The 20,691-nt window shown below is 34.3% G+C and overlaps 1 protein-coding gene across 7 annotated transcripts in view; it reads right to left on the bottom strand.

The window, feature by feature from the left end:
* Positions 1-20,691, bottom strand: part of VPS13C (vacuolar protein sorting 13 homolog C) — a 190,114-nt gene that overhangs the window by 138,724 nt on the left and 30,699 nt on the right. For 6 of the 7 annotated variants that reach the window (XR_004956421.1, XR_004956420.1, XM_036240190.1 and 3 more), the window contains exons 6-14: positions 17,139-17,248; positions 14,256-14,315; positions 11,040-11,099; positions 10,095-10,175; positions 8,580-8,637; positions 6,742-6,869; positions 5,136-5,242; positions 4,422-4,593; positions 234-296 (exon numbers count right to left, since the gene is read on the bottom strand). Coding sequence is in view for 5 of the 7 variants with exons in the window: in XM_036240190.1 (XP_036096083.1) it covers positions 234-296; positions 4,422-4,593; positions 5,136-5,242; positions 6,742-6,869; positions 8,580-8,637; positions 10,095-10,175; positions 11,040-11,099; positions 14,256-14,315; positions 17,139-17,248 (839 nt within the window). In the remaining 2 variants the exon portion in view is untranslated. Of the gene's footprint in view, positions 1-233; positions 297-4,421; positions 4,594-5,135; positions 5,243-6,741; positions 6,870-8,579; positions 8,638-10,094; positions 10,176-11,039; positions 11,100-14,255; positions 14,316-17,138; positions 17,249-20,691 lie in introns of those variants that run through there. The other variant, XM_036240227.1, reaches the window with a different exon arrangement.

The raw sequence follows: 20,691 nt of genomic DNA on the forward strand, positions 1-20,691 counted from the left end.
CTGTTATAAAATTTTTTAAATTTCCCTTTAATTAAAGGTGAATTTCCCCTTTCACCTTTTTTCCCCCAATATTTCAATTTTTTCCCAAGACAAAATTAAGCTGTGAAAATTCAGCCTTTATGCTCAATTGAGCAAATCTCAACATCCCATGAAACTTAGATTTCTTGATCCTAGGTTTAAAAGAGTAGCAGTAACACGTTTAAAACATTAAATCAGCTAATAAAAATAATTACCTCAACTTGTGCTTGTTGTCTTGCCAAAATTATGTTAAAAACATCTAGAGTTTTCTCCAAATCCTATAAAATAAAGAGAAGAAAAATGATCATTAGATTTTTTTTCTTCTATGATATTTAGGTTTAAGACTCCATGAACAAACAATATTTGTGATCTAATAGAAGTTTAAGTACAAATTTGAACATGTACTTGGCTTTTACATTTTTAACTTTTGCAATATAAGAAATAAGTTTCCATGAAAGTAAATCCTCATTAAATATGAAAATAAGAATTTTAGGACTTCCAGTCAAGATGGCAGCGTAGGTAAATGCAGTATCGCGTCCTCCCACAACCACATCAAAGTTACAACTAAACTACAGAACAACCATCATTCAAAACCACCTGAAATCAAGCTGAATGGAAGTCCTACAACTACGGAATTAAAGCAGCAGCCACATCCAGACGGGTAGGAGGGGCGGAGGTGAGGTGGCAGGCCGGGCTGCTTCCACACCCACGTGTGGCGGATAAAAATCAGGAGGATACCTCGGCTGGGAAGGTCCTTCCTAAAGATTGAGGGGTCCCTGTCCCACACCAGGTGCCCCGGGCAGGGTTCCAGTGCCAGAAAGAGAAGTCCCCATAACTTCTGGCTGGAAAAACCAGCAGGAACTGAGGCTCAGGGAAGCTGACGCGGCTGGAGCCCCAGGCAGCTCCTTAAAGGGCCCGCGCACGAACTTATCGGACTCTCTTCCTCTAGCTTGGAGGGGAGGCAGTTCGAGGGGCGCCAGAGACATACAGGGAAGAACTGAGCTGTTTGGCACTGAAGTGAGGGATGGAGAGGGAACTTTCTCCGGGACAAACGTGCTGTCAGAGGCCTTTATTCCTTTGGTGAGCCCTTCCCTGGGGCGGCAGACAGACGCCATATCTGGGACTCCAGCAACCTGGCTCACACTGGTAGCCCCGCCCTGGTGACTCCCTAAGGCCCCGCCCCACCCAACTTTCAGGCCCACCCAAGCTGTTGCCACTTGCTTAACCCTAGGATTGGCCTGTCTTGGATCCTGCTTCAGGTTTTTCCTAAATTCTTTCAAACGAGCAGCATATACCTCTCGTTAATACACAGAAACAAACACAGAGAGGCAGCCAAAATGAAGAGACAAAGAAGCAGGTCCCAAATGAAAGAACAGAACAAAACCCCAAGAAAAGAACTAAGCGAAATGGAGATAAGCAACCTAACAGATGCTGAGTTCAAAATACTGCTTATAAGGATGTTCAATGAACTTAATGAGGGCCTCAAGAGCATAAAAAAGAACCAGTCAGAAATTATGGATGCACAGTCAGAATTGAAGGAGGCATTAACTGAAATAATGAATAATTTACACAGATTCAACAGCAGAGTACGTAAATCCAAGAAGCAAACCATCGATTTGGAATATAAGGAAGCAAAAAACGCCCAATCAGAACAGCAAAAAGAAAAAAGAATCCAAAAAAATGAGGAGAGTGTAAGGAGCCTCTGGGACAACTTCAAGCGTGCCAACATTCGCATCTTGGGGGTGCCAGAAAGAGAAGAGAGAGAACAAGAAATCGAAAACCTGTTTGAAACAATAATGGCAAAAACTTTCCTAACTTGATGAAGGAAACAGACATACAAGTCCAGGAAGCACAGAGAGTCCCAAATAAGATGAACCCCAAGAGGCCCACACCAAGACACATCATCATCAAAATGCAAAAGGTTCAAGACAAAGAAAGAATCTTAAAAGCAGCAAGAGAAAGGCAGCTAGTTACCTACCAGGGAGTTCCCATAAGGCTGTCAGCAGATTTCTCAAAAGAAACTTTGCAGGCCAGAAGGGAGTGGCAAGAAATAGTCAGAGTGATGAAAAGCAAGAACCTACAACCAAGATTACTCTATCCTGCAAAGCTGTCATTTAGAATCAATGGCCATATAAAGACTTTCCCCAGACAAGAAAAAGTTAAAAGAGTTCATCACCACCAAACCATTATTATATGAAATGATGAAGGGTCTTTTTGAAGAAAACGATAAAATATATGAACAAACAAAATGGCAATGAATATATATCTATCAACAATGGAATCTACAAACAAAATGAACAGGTAGAACAGAAATTCTCATAGATACAGAGAACATTTTGTTGGTTGCCAGATGGGAGGGGGGTTGGGGGAATGGGCGAAAAAGGTAAAGAGATTAAGAAGTACAAATTCATTGCTAGACTGACAAACCTCAAAGGGAAAGGGGTTGGGGGGTAGGAAGAAATAAACCAAAGAACTTATATGTATAACCAATGGACACAGACAATAGTGTGGAAAAAGGCGGGAGGGGGGCAGGAGTGAGGAGGAGCAGGTCAGTGGGGGAAAAATGTGGAACATCTGTAATACATTTTACATTCAACAATAAAGATTTAAAAAGTAAAAAAATAAAAATTTAAAAAAAAGAATTTTAATGAGACCATTACAATACACAGATAGCCATATATGCAAACAAAAACAAGAGTATCTAGAAGTGCTCTGGCCAGTGTGGCTCAGAGATTAAAGCATCGGCCCAGACACCAAAGGGTGGTGGGTTCAATTCCCAGTCAAGGGCACGTACCTGGGTTGCAGGTTCGATCACGGCCCCAGGTGGGGGGGCATGCAGGAGACAACCATTTCTCTCTCTCTCTCTCTCTCTCTCTCTCTCCCCTGCCCCTCCCTCCCTTCTACTCTCTTTAAAAAGAAAAAAATAATAATAATAAATGGAAAAAAATACCAAAAAAATTTTTAAAAGAATATCTGGAACAGAAACTTGTTTTAGGTATTATTCTATGGTTCTTATTTCTAATTCCCTGTATTCTACATTATTTTACAACCATTGTACTAAAGGAACCATTATAAAACACAAAATCCTGCAAATCACAAGTAATCTAAAGTATAAACTGATCTGGGGAATTTACATAAAAGTATGTAAGAAGAGTCCTGGCCAGGTGGCTCAGTTGGTTGGAGCATTGTCCCATACACTAAAAAGGTTCAGGTTCAATTCCTGGTCAGGGCACATATCTAGGATTTAGATTCCATCTCCAGTCAGGGCACATCTGGGAGGCAACCAATCAATATTTCTCTCTCACATAGATCTTTTTTTCTCTCTCTCTCTCCACCACCTTCCTCTCTCTCTAAAACCAATAAAAACATATCCTCAGGTTCATTAGATTCCTCATGTAAGTGAGATCATATGGTAATTGTCTTTCTCTGACAGGCTTATTTTGCTTAGCATAGTAATCTCCAGGTCGATCCATACTGTTGTAAAAGATAAAGAGTTACTTCCTTTTTATAGCCAAGTAGTATTCCAAACAAAATAGAACCAGAGACCAGAGACTGACAGATGTCAGCGGGGAAGGGGAGGTGGAGAGGGCAAAGGGGGGAAAAATGGGGGACATCTGTAATGTCAACAATAAAAATAAAATATAATTTTTAAAAAACATATCCTCAGGTGAGGATAAAACAAAAACAAAACCATATGTAAGAAGACTCTAACATGTACTAGTGACCTGTGTGTCAGGGGCTCTATGTGTTATCTCATGCACATCTATCTCACAACTCTGTAAAACAGGTACTGTTTCCACTTTACATATGAGAACACGGGATCTGAAATGTTAAGAAATTTGATACTTTTTCTAATATATAATACTGGTGATTGTCATAGGCTTCATAATAACAGGAATTCAATTCTTTACATTATGAATTTGTGGTAGAAAGTTATATAATCAAGATCAAATAATATTAAGTGAATTATATATTCAGTATGGTGTTTTTCTATATTTCAAAAGTGAGTATATAAGACTCTTCCTATCTTGAGAATAAGAGTTCTTTTTTATAAGTAACACTTTGAACTTTTTAAAAAGCCACTAACAAATCTAATAATAAATATCTAGCTAACAATAAACAACTCTAATATTGATTCTCTTAACATTATCACAAATACCAAACATTTCTCCAAATAGTTTACAGTAACCTCATTTTATCTAGCACTAGGATGGGTAGGAAAGATTTTTTAAAGAAGAACAAAATTGGGAAAAATTACTATGCATTCTCCCATAAAATTCTCTAAAAAAGAGATCAGCTCTATTTCTTCTAAAATGGTACTGTAATTCAAATTAAATTTAAAAGAATTAACATTAAAGGATGATTGAACAAATAATAGTTTCACCAACATATGCAAGATATACCTGAATTTGTTTTTGTATTTCTTCTGGGACTTTAGACTGGGTTAGCTTGTTTTTGTAGGCACTTTTATAACTCTTGAGCAACTGCCTGTGCTTTTTAATGTTGCTCCATGACCACATCTGTGTATACCTTCTTATATGAACTTCAAGAATAGAATCAATTGCATATTTCCACCTGAAAAATCAAAAAATTTTAGTGTACATATAAATATAAAAGTTTAAGAAAAAGCAGGAAAATAGCTTTGACTTTTAGACCTACTCTGTTAACTTTTCCTATAAAAGCTCAGCAATAAGATTTCAATTCCCCAGTACAATCTCTGACTTAAATAGATTATGAAATGAACAAACTACTCCAGAAAAAGGATTTATCAAAGCAAAATCATAAAGACACAAAATGACATGTTGTGCAAAATTAATAGCATCCATTGTGGTTATAACATTGGGTCTATGTGGATGACTAAAAGGCATTAAGACCAGAAAATGCCGAAAGTCTTGAATACAAAATCAAGAATTTGGAAATAATCTGGGAGCAGAAGTACAATAGAACATGTTTATGAAAAAAAGTAACAAGGACATAAAAGATACCCCCCTCAGGTCTATATAAAAGAAAACAGTGGCTTCATTATATGGCTTTAAAGGTGTCTTAACTCTGACTGTCTTTAACTATATGATTATATATTCCTTATTAAAAATAAAAACAAAAAAATTCCAATTTACCATTGTCGACCATTGGTATGAAGTGGTAAATAAGGTTTATATTTCCTGTAAGGAGCATTTCTAACCATGTAATCCACTGACTCCAAAAGGTCAATCATACTTAAGTACTATTAAGACAAAAACAAAGTTACATTGATTAGACTGCACACATGGATAACACTAAAGTAAGATAAAGCTACTTAATCGCCCATCCAACCACCAATACAACAAATCTGTGTATCTGGTAAATAGCTCAAAGAGAGTAAAACATATATACATTTAACATGACTGGAGGTAAAATTTTAAAAAAGGGGCAAGTCTAGCTTCTGCCTCTTTATTTTTCATAATGCATTTCTACCTAAGGGTTACCATATGGCTATTCAGCACTTAAAATGGGGATAGTCTGAACTTATATGTATTCTAAGTGTAAAATATACCTCAGATTTCCAAGACTTCAGTAAAAAAGAAATGTAAAATATCTTAACAAATTTTTTGATATTGAATACATGTTAAAATGGTAATGTCTAGATAGGTTAAATAAAATGTCAATAATTCTAATTAATTTTGTCTTTTCTTTTTACTTTGCTAACGTAGCTACTAGAAAATTTAAAATTACATATAACTTGCATTGTGTTTTTATCAGACTACACTGGGCTAAAAGCTCAGTCAGTTAAATCTCTGTCCTCCTTTCGCTTCCAATTCTCCAGGTCTATTATCCAAACTCCCTGGGCATATAACCAATCTTGATAAACAAAGTTTTAAAAAGCTGCCAATACAGCTGTTCTAAAAAATAAGTAAACAGCTTATTTGGTGTGGCTCAGTGGATTGAGCACTGTCCCATGGACAGAGAGATCCCAGTTCAATTCCCAGCCAGGGCACATGCCTGGGTTGCGGGTTCAATCCCCAGAAAAGGGCGAGCAGTTGATCAATGTATCTCTCTCACATGAATGTTTTTATCTCTCCCTTCCTCTCCCTCTAAAAAAAAACAATAAAAACGTATTTTTTAAAAATAAAAAAATTAGTACACAATATTGGATATAAGCGTGCCCACTATTAAAACCTGAGGAAGAGCCCTGGCCAGTTTGGCTCAGCGGTTAGAGCATCCACCCATGGACCAGCGAGTCCCGGGTTTGGTTCCCGCTAAGGGCATGTACCTCTGTTGCAGTTTGTCCTTGGCCCCAGGTGGGGTCGTGTGGGTGGGAACTACTCGATGTATCTGTGGATGTTTCTCTCTCTCTCTTCCTCCCTCTTTCCCTCCCACTCTATCTGAAAATAAATGCAAAAATGTCCTCAGGTGAAGATTAAAAAACAAAAAAACCTGAGGAAGAAAAGACACACTAAAATCTCCATCAACAACTGGAAATTAAATGAAAATAATGTCATTCACTATAATCTGGTAAGATTCTCCACCAATAAAGAAAATATCAGTTAAAATAAAACTATTTCTTAAATTTGATATATACTTTCTTTCTAAAAAATATGTATAGTACATCTATTTTTGGGAGTCAAAAATCAACATAACAAACCAAAAGAACCATCAGAACATTGGAGAAGGAATCATCACAAAGGACAAGAGCAATCGAGATTCGAGGCTCATCAAAGTTAGAAATATTCAACGGAATCACACCTGAGGTTTGGTCAGTTCAACAGCAATATTTTGTACTTCTACGTTCCAATCAAGTTTGGGTGTTTTCAGCTCTGTTTCTGCATATGGATTCATGTAGAGTTTTGCAGAGGCTGATATTGGCTGGAAAACTGAGAACACAAGAGAAGAAGTAAGATACCTTTATATGCTTTTACATATGAACAACTGTAAATTAAATATAAGAACACTGGTACTCTAAAAGTAAAGAAAAATGATCAAAAATACATAAAAAACTACCAAAAAATATTTAAGCATCTATTTATCTGCCTAATATCAACTGTCAAGTTCAGTCGTTAAAGGGAATCCCCAAAGAGAAAATTGGGGTTCTATGCTTCTAAGTAAAAAATTTATAAAATATGATCTACTCTTGGTAATTCATACTCTGTGTAAAATTAGGCTTCTCTTCCTTAATAATTTTATTATTCATTTAAAATACTAATATACAAGGTAGGAAACAAAAAAAAGTTTTTTGATCCTCACCCGAGGACATGCTTAGAGAGAGGAAGGGGGTGGCGGAGGGAGAGAGAGAGAAACATCAATCAGTGGGCTTCCATACGTGCCCTGACCAGGGATCAAACCTGCAACCCAGGTGTGTGCCCTGACTAGCAATCGAACTGGCAACCTTTCAATGCACAGGACAATGTTCAACCAACTAAGCAGAGCTGGGCAGTAGGAAACCACATTTGATTAATTTCTGTCTTATTTAATCACTGGCAGAATTTAGGAACAGAACCATGAATAAAATTATATTACCCAGAAAAAAACATTGCTTACTACTTTATAATTTTCAAAGTGTTTCACTGAATATATTCTTTGAATAAACTAAAGAAATATTCTTGAAGTTGAGAAGTAGTAAGAAAAGATTTATTAGGGAAGATAATAGAGCAAAGTAGAGTGATACATTTTAATTAGGAATAGTATTAAAATTATATAAATTGCGATACCTTACATAGTATTTATAGTTTGCATGATAGTATAAAATTTCACCTAATTTAGAGGGTATTTATAAATGAAAGATGCCTAAGAATGAAGTTTTAGAATTTTCTGAACTAGTTCTTTCACAAGTAAAAATGCTTTCACAAACTAGAAGCATGTGAAAACTTTCTCATCGTTAATAGAGAGGCCAATGAACATAAAGAGAAAGTGCCAACTCTCCTATAATAGCAGTCAGAAAAAAAATATGAAGAAAACAACAGTGAACCAGAGTGATATGGGAATAAAATTTGAGGATGAACATAAAGGGGTATACTAAATATAAACAAACCAATAGCTTCTTTTGAATGAAACAGTAATGGAGAAAACAGATAAAATAAATAAATAAGCAGACAGATTTGTTAGAGATCTATTTAAAAATAAATAAAGGTGAGGCTGCAAAGAAAACTCACAAAAAAATCTCTTAACGTGGTTGATTTGTCTTAACACTGCAATAGTGACATGCTAGGGGGTGACCTGAATGGGGGGGTGACCTGAATACCAAGATCTCAGAGAGTTAGTTATTAAGCAAAGCAAAGCAAAGAAAACCTAATTCCTAAAACAAAGAAAATAACAAGGTAAGAAGGAAATATGGAGGTCAAGGGAGGTTAGCTGCTAGGAGTAAACTACCGCCATATCGTCCTTCTCTCTCTTATTCTCCAGCAGGGTATGTGTTATAATCTACTCCTAAATAATTAGTTATAATCCAAATATGCCATGTCATAAAATTAAGGTATAAAATTGATATTTTCTCTTTGTCAAGGTAATTTTATCAGAAAAAGAATATTAAAATAAAATATTTAATGCCAGGTCTCCTATAACATGAAATAAACTTTACCATTACTTACTATATTGATGGTTTGGAAGTATATCATTACTTGTACGAATTTCACTTTTCAGATGATCCTAAATAAAAAATTTGAATTATATAAAAATTAAAAATAAAATATACACATATCCAGACACACACACACAAAAAAACTTGCTCTTAAATTAGAATCTTTATTTCCCTCTTTGTAATTAGTAATCCATAAAAAAAAAAAAAAAAAAAAAAAAAAAACCTGAATATTTATAGGTATATTTCTTTAGAGTAAAATACAGACGTAGATAATTTTTTAAAACTCTAAATATCTAGCCCTGGCTGGTTTGGCTTAGCGGTTAGAGCGTTGGCCCACGGACCAGAGAGTCCCAGGGTTGGTTCCCGCTAAGGGCATGTACCTCGGTTGCAGTTTGTCCCTGGCCCTGGTTGGGTCTTGCGGGTGGCAGCCACTCGATGTGTCTCTCACATCGAAGTTTCTCTTTCTCTCTTCCTCCCTCTCTCCCTCCTGCTCTAACTGAAGACAAAAATGTAAAAGAGGTGTCCTCCGGTGAGGATAAAAAAAAAACTCTAAATATCTAGAAACATTATAACACTGTGTTCCTCATTAGTAATCCATTTTAAAAAGCATGAAATATTATTTACAGATATATTTCTTTAGAATAAAACATAAACTTTTTTTAAATTCTAAATATCTGGAAATAGTATAACATTATGACTTAAAAAAAAAATTATACACACACACACACACACACAAACACACGCATGAACTGGGAACTCAAACAATTTCTAGACAAAGGCAAATTATTTGTGTTATAGCATTTGAGAAATAATATGATAAAATCTTAGAATTAACTCAGTTCCAAAATTCAATTGTTTTTCTTTTCTCCTCTAAGTAAGTAAACGTGACTAACACTGGCTTAGTACACTGAAGTTTTAAATTAATCCTTCACTGTTCAGGAAATAATTATCACAAATGCCTAAAACATTTTAGATTTTTTTGGTTGATTTTTTTTTTAGAGAGAGAGAGAAACATCGACATGAGAGTCCAACATTGGTCAGCTGCCTCATACGTGGCCTCTACTAGGAATTGAGCCCACAACACAGGCATGTGCCCTAACTGGGAATGGAACCAGCAACATTTCAGTGCACAGGACAATGCCCAATCAACTGAGCCACACGCTAAAAATATATTCTTTAGATCTGAAAAGTATCATCTTTCTTTACAATACTCTTCAAGTAATCATTCTTATATGAAACACCACCATGTAACCCGATGCTATCACAACGATAATGTAAAAAAATCACAGTTTTGATTCAATAGTATAGGCTCTCATCTCGCTAACTAATGAATGATTTCACAAAGATCTTCAAAGACAAAAGTGCTTTTTAAAAGACAGAGTGGATACCAAAAACTGTTTCACACTTCTGATTTAATTATACACAACTTCAACAAAACACTGATATCCTATCCTCATTAAGGATCTCTTATGTTAAACAAATATAGTGAATGTAGTGAGCTCTTCCAGATAAAGATAGAAATTACCAAGATCTGCTCCCTTGATCCCTGGTAAGACATGCAGCAGCTTACGTTCCAGTAGGCACTAAGGCTATCTAGTCGGATAAGCTATAAAAGAAAAATTGAAGAGGTCAAGCAACTAACACATTGAAATTATGAATCAATATTAAAAATTTTTTCTCATGCTCAGTATCCCAAAATTATCCAATTGCCATTGTGACCTTACAAAGGAAAGAAAATAATGCAAAAATGGGGGAAATAATCACTTCTCAGCCTTTTGACTAAGATTGAGTGTAAAAATGGGGAGAAATATTCACAGACTTTATTATTAATCCAGCATTTGCTAAATTGTGCCTCCAAGAACACTATTTCCAAGGGAATTAATTCATTCAATTATCAAATATTTATTGAGAATTTAGTATTTAACAGACCCTGTACATGTTCTGCTAAATTAAAAAAGAGATGATTTTTCCAGTGGATAAGAATGACTGTTTTGAGGGAGGAGTAAGGGGAGAGGATTCTACAATCAAAAGGTAGGGAAAGCTACATACTAAATATTCCTCTTGAATGTTCACAATGTTTACTAGTGTATTTAAAGTAATATGAAGTTCTGTAGTGTAAAACAAAATAAAACATACTTGTTTAACTATGTACAGCTTAATACTTTAGTCAGTAATCTTATTTGACCAGAGAATATTTTTGTACAAATCTAATATCTCAATTACCTAATTCTCCATAAAATAGAATCTGGCATATGTTAATTTTATCCAGTTTCTTTATGGAAGGCGAAGAACCTAAACCTCAGAATAGGTAAGTGGTTTTAGAAGGTCACATAGTAAGTAGCAGTGCCAAAACTAGACCCTAGACATTTAACTCATACTCCAAAGGCACATCCTGCTCCATAAAGGTTTCTTTAAGAAAATACATTAAGTGTCTGTACCTAGGAAAATCAAGAAATGTTTAATCTAATACCTTGTATATAATTTTTTCTGTTTCATTTAATACACATGGAGTCCAGTGTTCATTTGCAGTCTAAAAGAAAAAAAGAATTAACTGTGAAATGAAGTATATTATGTCTCAAAATAATACTCTAACATTTGTAAACTATAACAAAATAACTCAGGAAGAAAACACATATGCATAGCTAATGTCGGCTACTGTTAGCAATCTGTTTTTTTACATATCTTTATGACAACATCAAAGGAACGAGTAAAAATAGAATTGTGGCGGTTCTAATTTAAATTAGTTAATTCGCCCAGAAAATAATTATTGAGCTACTATATGTCCAAAGTATGGCAGGAATTGGGTGTGAATAAAATAGAGAGCTTGCCTATAAGCTATTGAAAAAGGTCCACATTATTTTTTTAATCAAATAAATAATTATTACAAAGTAGGAAGAAAACCAGAATATGGAAATGATAGTATGACCATATTTTCAGAAAATCAGCATGGTCAGCAATACCAAATGCTGCAATGAAATAAACTAAATTGATTTGGCAGCCAGGGCATTACTGATAAACTTGTTAAGAACAGTTTCAGTGGAGTAGTGGAGTCAGAGCACAGTGGGTAGAGAGTCAGCAGGAGGTGGGAAAAAAAAGACAGCAAAGGTAGAAAGAAAAGAAAGAGAAGGCAGGTAGTTTGATGGGACTTGGGTAGAACAGAGGTTAAAAACAGACTTTTAATTTTGTTGTAAAGAAGACACTTGAATGTGCTTACAAACAGGAGTGGGGTGGAAGGAGGGAGGAAGGGACAGAGGGAGAGGAGCTGAGGATTTAGTAAAGAAAAGGAAATTGATGGAAAGGGAGGGAGGGTGTGGGGGAGACATGCTGGGTGAAAGGCTCTAGAGAACATAGGAAAGGACAGGATCCAGATCAGAGGTGGGAAGATTACAGAGTTCAATTATAATTGGAAAGATAGAAGAAAGGAATGGTATGGATACAAAAAAGAGGTAAGTTTACTGTTGTTATAATAATCAGTGTAGTAGTTGAAGCAGGGAACCACTGAGCCAGCCAATGTGCCAAATGCTTCACATAAACTATCTCATTTAATCATCACCAAAACTCTAAAATACAAGTACTATATTTCATTACTACGCTATTTTATTTTATACTGCATCAGTGAATGAATGAATGTTAGATAGATAGCAGGAGACCAACATAACTTGTACAATAATAAGTTACAGGTGCTTTGATCAAATATAATGAGGAGCATATAGAAGGAATGATAAACTCTAAGAAGAAGGTAAAAAAGGAATGAGAAAGAAAACAAGGTAATATCTCACACAAGCATTAAAACCTGAACAGAACTGCCAGGCAGATCAAGGAAAGAGTGTAACACAAAGAAAACAGTATAAAGATACTGCACAAAGATACAGAGAATGAAACAAACAAATCACACACTAAAAAACTTAGGCATCATTTTTATGCACCTAGTATTCCTGTCTGTTATCAGTCAATGGCAGGTATTTGACTAATTCGTATTTTTTGTTTGGTCTGCTAGAAGCTCAGTGTTAAATACTATGCTCACTTATGACTAATATTAATCTAAAATTTCTGGAACAAATATATTTCTACCTTTCAGAACACAGATTCTGGTCTCTTTAAAGGTATTATTCTTTACCAAAAGCTATTATCAAATTCATTTTTGGAAACATGTAGAGACAAACAGTATATTAAACACTAACTTTCTGACTCCCTCTCCTGTTTATCTAGTTCTTTTTGTTTCATGTTTCTGCTCTGGTCTTCAACTCATTGCATATCTCTACATGTAAACATGTCATTTTTCTGTTTTTCTGGGAGTCTACTTCTCTTTCAGTATTTTTTTCTCTTCTTTCTCTACTAAGGCCCTACCCATATAGCTAATCATAAGGCACATATGTACCCAGTATAATTTACTGTTCACTGTCCTTAACTTTATATTTTCTTTTAAGGGTACATATTTTTTAATTAATTTTTTATTAAGGAGATGTCCCTCCTTTCACCATTGACACCCTCCTCCCAGTGCCCCTTCCCCCACCTTCACTGCACTGTTGTTGTCTGAGTGCATTGGTTATACATATATGCATATAAGTTCTTTGGTTTATGTCTTCTTCCCATCCCTCAAACCTCCTCCCCTCTGAGATTTGTCAGTCTGTTTCCTACTTCCATGTCTCCGGATCTCTTTTGTTCATCAGCTTATTCTGTTCATTATATTCCACAAATAAGTGAGATCATGTGATACTTGTCTTTCTCTGATTGGCTTATTTCACTTAGCATAATACTCAAAGAGTAAGAGAGCTTTCTATCTTTCTTACAGCTGTGTAGTATTCCATTGTGTAAATATTTATTGAGCATTTTGCCATTTATGTTTTTTAGGGATACTGGCGTGTAATTTTCATTCTTTGTAGCGTCTTTATCTGGTTTTGGAGTTAGAATTATGCTGGCCTCATGAAAAGAGCTTAGACGTCTTCCTCTTGAATTTTTGGAATAGTTTAAGAATAGGTGTTAGTTCTTCTTTGAATGTTTGGTAAAACTCCCCTGTAAAACCGTCCAGAATTAGGACTTTTGTTTTCTGGGAGTTTATTGATAATTGCTTCTATTTCCTTAGTTAGTATTGATCTGTTCAGGTTTCCTGACTCTTCCCTGTTGAGTTTTGGAAGACTGCACTGTCCTTAATTTTGAAACATGTTTCCTACCACTTAGTTCTCCATAATAATTTTTAAAAAATGTCTAATGTGGATATATACACTCTCTATCCTTAAAGACCTTTAAGAGAAAAACCAAACTGCATTATAAAATACTTAATCATAATAAATTACTTATAATATATCTCAGTATGATACACACATACCTATAAAAACATAAACACATATAAGATATTTAGAAATTCAATTTACCTAACCAAGAATGAGAACATGACTCTATAAAAATTTATCTTCCCCTACTTTCCCACATGTTTAAGAGATAGCTTTTAATTCTTTCAGAATGTATGATACTGATATTTGCATATTTGTTAAATTCAAAGGCAAATCATAATTAGAAAATATAATAGCATCATTAAAAATTGTGAACTTCTAGAAAAGCTGTAGAAAGATTATACATAAAAATAAATAGCTATTTGTAGCAATAGCTGACTTTAGGCAATTCTCCCCCAAGACTCGGGAAGAATATTTATGGGTTCCACAAATATTTAAAGTAAGTCCAACATTACCAACAGACTAAGTTCTCCCAGTGTGACACCAAATGAAAGAGGCCGCTTTGGATCAGTAACCTATCAAAGAAGAAAAGCTGACATTAAAATATAGTGACAGTGAGGGTGAATCCATGCTCCACTCTTTACAATAGGCAACACAGGGCAATTAGTTTACAAATAAGTCACACAAACCAAATGGATTTGTGGAAAAGAAAGAGAAAGAAACCAATAACATGACTGGGATTATCCATATTTTGTAAGCATGACACTCATATACTTTCCCAGTGAATCTCTTCTTGCTAGAAGACCACTAACTACAACTAAACAGACTCTTGTCTACAGAGTCTCTTTATGTATAACATTAAAGATGCTCCTCACAAATAAATAAAATAAAATGTCACAGATAAAATACTGTCACTAAATTATTTTTGAAACAGTTAAGATTGTCACACTTAGAAATGGGTACTATTTCTTTCAGCTTTAATTTCCTTGACATTTCAGAAATTTCCTTTGTTAAGAAATACCCAAGATTCTTTAATTTTTTTTTTTGTTACTTTGTTGTTTTGGTTTTTGTTTCTCATCTGAGGATATTTTTCCATTTATCATCAGATAGAGCAGGAGAGAGAGACAGAGAGAAACATCAGTGTGACAGAGCCACACCTACTGGTTGCCTCCCACATGACCCAACCAGGGCCAGAAATGAACCGCAACCAGGGCCAGAAATGAACCGCAACCAAGTGCCCTCGACTGGAATTGAACCCGCGACTCATTGGTCTGCAGGCTGACACTCTAACTGCTGAGCCAAAACGGCCAGGGAAACTCAAGATTCTTAATATTTAATTTCCCTAGTCTCTTAACCCCAACTTTGCCAATGTGAAACGTCTGTTCTAGTTCTGATCTTCAATACCTAAGTTAAATTTACACACAATACTTAAACTGTACCACACTGTGTAGTGTCACTATTTTAGACATCTTAAAGATGTCATAGTTTTTTGGTTGTGACAGAAACTAGGGCAACTAGAAAGCGGAGAAAAAAACATAATGTTCTAAATCATACAATAGTAATTCCAGAGTTCAGTCATATAAACCCTTCTCAAATAAGAAATATGCTGCCCTGGCCAGTCTGGCTCAGTGGTTAGAATGTCGGTCTGCAGACCAGAGAGGCCTGGGTTCAGTTGTGCGGATGGCAACCACTCGATGTGTCTCTCTCTCCCTTCCTCCCTCTCTCCCTCCCACTCTATCTGAAGATAAATGCAAAAAATAAATTAATTAAATAAATAAGTAAAAATTAAAACAGAGATATAAATTATAAAAAATTTTTTAAAAACAAATATGCATGATCTGGTAGAGCTGATTAAGTACAAACAGCTTTTTCAGCTGTGTTTTTAGTATCAGAGATAATTGTGGTTATGGCAACATATTTTCCTTTATTCCCACACTCATCTTTTTTTTACCTACAGATAACAAGCTGAAAATAACTTAGAGCTAATCAGAAGGAACTTTAATAAAACACAACTCCTCAAACTATGATCATCCAATGAGCATTTCTGTGATCATTATACTTTCCTTACCACTACTTCTTACTGTAGTTTTCGTTATCCTAGACACAATAATTAAGGTTATCACATTGAAAGATGAATGCTACAATGAAAATTCCTTTGCATTTCTAAATTCTTTTCCTTTTAGATTATTTCAATGTATTTTGTTACTGACATCAATTTAAAACATAAATGATGTTATTCATCCCACTCCTGTGCATCTCTGTATTCTTTTCATTAAAAAATAATGTACTTCCCTAATTGCATTTGCTCAGTGGAAAAGCTTAGTTTAAGTTCCAACTGCGATTTTCATTCATTAATATGCCATTCGTTTTAAGAATAATTCTCTCACTTCCATAATGTGTTAATTAGATTTTATTTTCCTAAGTTTGTTTTAAACAAGGACACTAGTGAGTGGTTAGGTTTTTTAAACATCTATTTGAATTCATTTTAATTGCTACATAAAAGCAAAAGATAAAGTCAGTATAAGTTAGAGATGATATACATTGAAAAATTAAAAAAAGAAAAACTACATGTGTCTTACTAAACACTGAGTTACATAAGAATCATATCAGAAAATGGAAATAAATTTTATATATATATGTCAGTATTGCTTTAATTCAATCCAAACTTAAAGCAAATTAAAAACAAAAACGAATGCAAACTCAATTTTAGAAGAAATAGAATAACATTTCCAATTTCTTAGGTAAATGAAAAAATTCAAGGTTTCTTACATGTTTCAAACTTTAAAACATACCAATAATATTTGTTACTTTTTAAACTAAAATTAATAAAATCAATTAATGAAAACAGTATTTAATCAACTAGTATTAAACTCTTGGTTATAAGTGAAGTTTGGTTTTAAATATATTGTTGCAATGCACACGAGTAGTTGTGGGTGTTCAATCTAACTTGATGGAACGTAAAGAGAATGGGACTAGCAGTCAAGTGACCTGGTTTTAGTCCCCTCTGGACGAACTACCATTATAATTGATATTTCATCACCTCTTATAATAATTTTTATCAGCTAAAAAGAAAATTAGTTCCTGAAAGTTATATAAGTCTTAAGGCATTGAACAAAATTCAAAATAAATACAGAAAACAATGAGAAAACCTCATAAATTAGCTTTAGAAAGGGACATAGTGTGGTTTTATGACATACTTACACTCATAAGTGTCCCATAAAAAAAAAAAAAAAAAAAAAGCCTAACACAGGAAAGGAGAAATGGTAGTGTGCTCATCAGAAAAAAAATCAATCTTGGATTTAAAACTGGGTACAAATAATCCATATATAGACATATAAACAGCAATATAAATACACATTTAATTATTAACCTAAACCAAGGAACCTAAAATTACTTACATCATCTTCATATTTAATGTGAATATCTGTGATTTTCACTTGTACATTTTTAATTACTTGAGTTGCCAATTTTTCCAAAAATGTATCCTTTTTGGCTTCTTTTGGTTTATCTATAAAAATAAAAAAAAAATACAAGCTCAGAAGCTGAAATTCTCACAAACCTCATAATCAATGACCAAAGGATAGCTAAGGCATTAGTCAATGGAAATTACAGGCTTTTCTAGTGTCCTTGTTTTATTTTAGGTTTATTTTTATTATGCATTTCCAACTTAAAACTTATTTTTGAAGTTACATTATAATCTAACATTTATTTTACCTTTGAAGACAGAAATTAAGTGGCAATGTGTATAAATAACACATGGCATAAAAACTACTTTTACCTACCTTTTGAGCGATCAAGACCTTTAAAACGTTTCTTAAAATGTTTTTTGTGCTTTTTACGCTTACGTCCTTCTCAGTGGAAGCATTTTAGTGAGAAAAGGATAAAATTCAAGTTAGCAGACTAGAGGACAGAAAAGAAAAGAAAACAAGAGAATTCTTCCTGACATCAAATTTTGCTACAATTCACCTTATATGATTCTAAACTGACCTATTATTTCAGTATAGACAGAAATTCACAAACCTTCCTTAGTCTAAGATTAACCTTCTTTAATCTAGAAAATAACTTGGCAGGTAGAATTATACAAAAATTGGGTAAAATATCCATGCACAATGCCCTTTATAATATTTATGACTTTCACAACACAAAGTTTAATTTTAATTTCAATGTTACTAAAATATTGGAAATGTAAAAATGACAGAATATAAAACTTTCAGATAAAGTTTTTGATAAACGAGTGGTAGGGACAAAAGAACACAAATATAATGAATGGGTAGGTTGCCGACAATGACTTCCTCTGGATGATATACCTCACAAGAAAAAACTTTTAATTACTTAAGAATATAAATACAAAAAGGGCATAAAATAAAATGTACATTGAACTGTACATTGAAACTGGCTTAATATTTTCTTTAAAATCTAATCCTCTTTTATTTGGCACTGCCTCACTTTATGGCATTACCCAACACCTATCTTAGGCAAATTATAATTTACATTCAACTAGACATCAACTCTAGTCTGTACTCTTGAGGTAGTCTCTGTATGGTCTCCCCTGCCTCTAGTTTCCACTCTACTCCTACTAAATGTCCTTCTATACCACTACCAAACTGTTACTTCTAAAACACTGTTCACAGCTTGCTAAACCCCTGCTCGAAATTCTTTTAACGGCTCTTTGCAGCCTTCCAAATAAAATAGAAAGTGTTTGCATGACACAAAGTTCCTTTCAAGACCTGACACCATCTCCCTTGTCCTGTTCTATCTCCTACCACTCACTCATGTACTGGATACTTCAGAAATGCTATTTGTATTTTCCAAGACAAGACAAAACTTGCTAATGCCTAATGCCTCTTACATGTATTATTCCTGTGCCCTACCTGAACTTCTTCATTAGGGAAACCCCCAAGAGGCTTCCAAATCGCAGGTCCAGCACTACTGCCTATGCAAGCAGCCCCAAGCCATCTACCCCCTGCACCAGATTTCCATTAATTAGTGATTACACTGTATTTGAAATGTTTCCATAACTGTCTTGCAAGGCTTCATAGGATAGGAATTATCCTAATATCTGGGCACAGAGCATACAAATGTTCAAATGAATCAAAAAATGCACATCTGAACATTATAACAAAATGTATAAGCCCTCTTACTATTATATATATTTTAAAGAATAAACATGAAATTTTAAATTTGTTTAAAGCAAACTGCCCTTCCATTACAAAAACTAAGAACCAAATTCTGGATTACAAGAATAAAACCCAAAGTTTTAAGAAGAAAACATTTAATAAATATATAACAGAATCTGAACTTTGCTATTACCAGTATTTCTTGCCTTAGTAATGTTGCCTAAATCTTTTTCATTCATAAATAAAACATTTAGAAAAAGACTGAGTTCTCAAAGAAATATTATTTGAAAAGAAGCAAGAAAGCAAGCCAGAGTAGCCCTGAAAATCATCCCACTTGGCAAGAACAGCTTTCAGAGATAGAGGTCCAGCTGACTGGGTTTAGATTCTCCCTTAACTTGTTCTTCTCACCTGAGCTCCTTTTTATGTTTCTGACTTCACATCTTTTCTAGCACCATGTTTCACCTTTGATGTCAATGTTAAATGTACCAGGTGTAAACCTCTCCAAGTAGTTTCAAAACCTGAGTGCTACACAGTTCTTTAGAGAAAGATCCTATTTAATCTGATGAATAATAAATGTATGATTCTCACTCACTCTATAAAGCAGGTCTCAAATATTTTGGTTTCAGAGCCCTTTTAACAAACATTAAATTTGAGAGCCTTAAAGATCTCTTTTATTGGTGTGGATTACAACTATTGATATTTCCTTATTGGAAATCAAAACAGAAATGTTTAAAATATGTATTACCTCATTTTAAAAAACCATTACATGATAGTATGGGTAACATATTTATGAAAAATAACTATATTTGCCAAACAAAAAGTTGTTTGAGAAAAATGACATGATTTTACATTTCATACAAATCTCTTTAGCCCTGGCCATTTTGACTCAGCAGTTAGAGAGTCAGCCTGCAGACAAAGGGTTGTGGGTTCGATTCCTGGTCAAGGGCACATACCTGGGTTGCAGGTTCAATCCCCAGCCCTGGTTGGGGTCATGCAGGAGTCAACCAATCAGTTTGTCTCTCACGTTGATGTTTCTCTCTCTCCCTCCCTTCCTTCCACTCTATCTAAAAATAATAATCAATGGACAAATATCCTCAGGTAAGAATTAACAACAACAAAAAAATATCTTTAATGTCTGGCTTAGTAGAAGACAGCTGGATCTGCATATATGCTTCTGCCTTTGATCTGGTGAAATATGTTGTTTAGGTTAAAGCATATGATGAAATCTGATCAAACTACAGATATATAATAGTAAAAGGGAGAAACATCTTTCTTTTCATGGCCCTTTCATGTAATTATAAATACTATACCCAAACTCAACATGTGGCAGTTTCTTAAAGGTTAGTTTCATTTTAGAATCTGAAACTCTATCAATAAATTTTTTTGTCCAAATTAAAATCAATTGGTCTACTTTGCAATATTAATAGACATTTACACATACCTGATTTTGTATCATGCATCAGTAATATGGAAATATTACTTCATTGAACTATACAAATCTCCCAAATGTTGAGTAATTTATTTAATATCAAAAATCACATTTGTTAATATCACTAGCAATCTCATCAGAAAAGTCTTTAAGTACTAGGGAGCTGTCAAGCTCAAGGTGGCAAATACGAGTTTCCCACTAATTCCAATGATTGTTCGTTCAAAAGCTCAAATCTTATCATGGCAACAAACATCGTCAGTTGTTTTCCCTGAACTTGTTTTACTGAAGTATCTACCAAACACTCAAATCTGAGTAGTCTGTCAGTCATTCTTCCAAACAAAATGATTTTCCTTGAAAAAAGCAATTATTTCAGCTGGCAATACAAACAACTTCACAAGTACTTTT

This window comes from Molossus molossus, unplaced genomic scaffold (assembly GCF_014108415.1).
Source record: "Molossus molossus isolate mMolMol1 unplaced genomic scaffold, mMolMol1.p scaffold_m16_p_1, whole genome shotgun sequence".
Classification (NCBI taxonomy): Eukaryota; Metazoa; Chordata; class Mammalia; order Chiroptera; family Molossidae; genus Molossus; species Molossus molossus.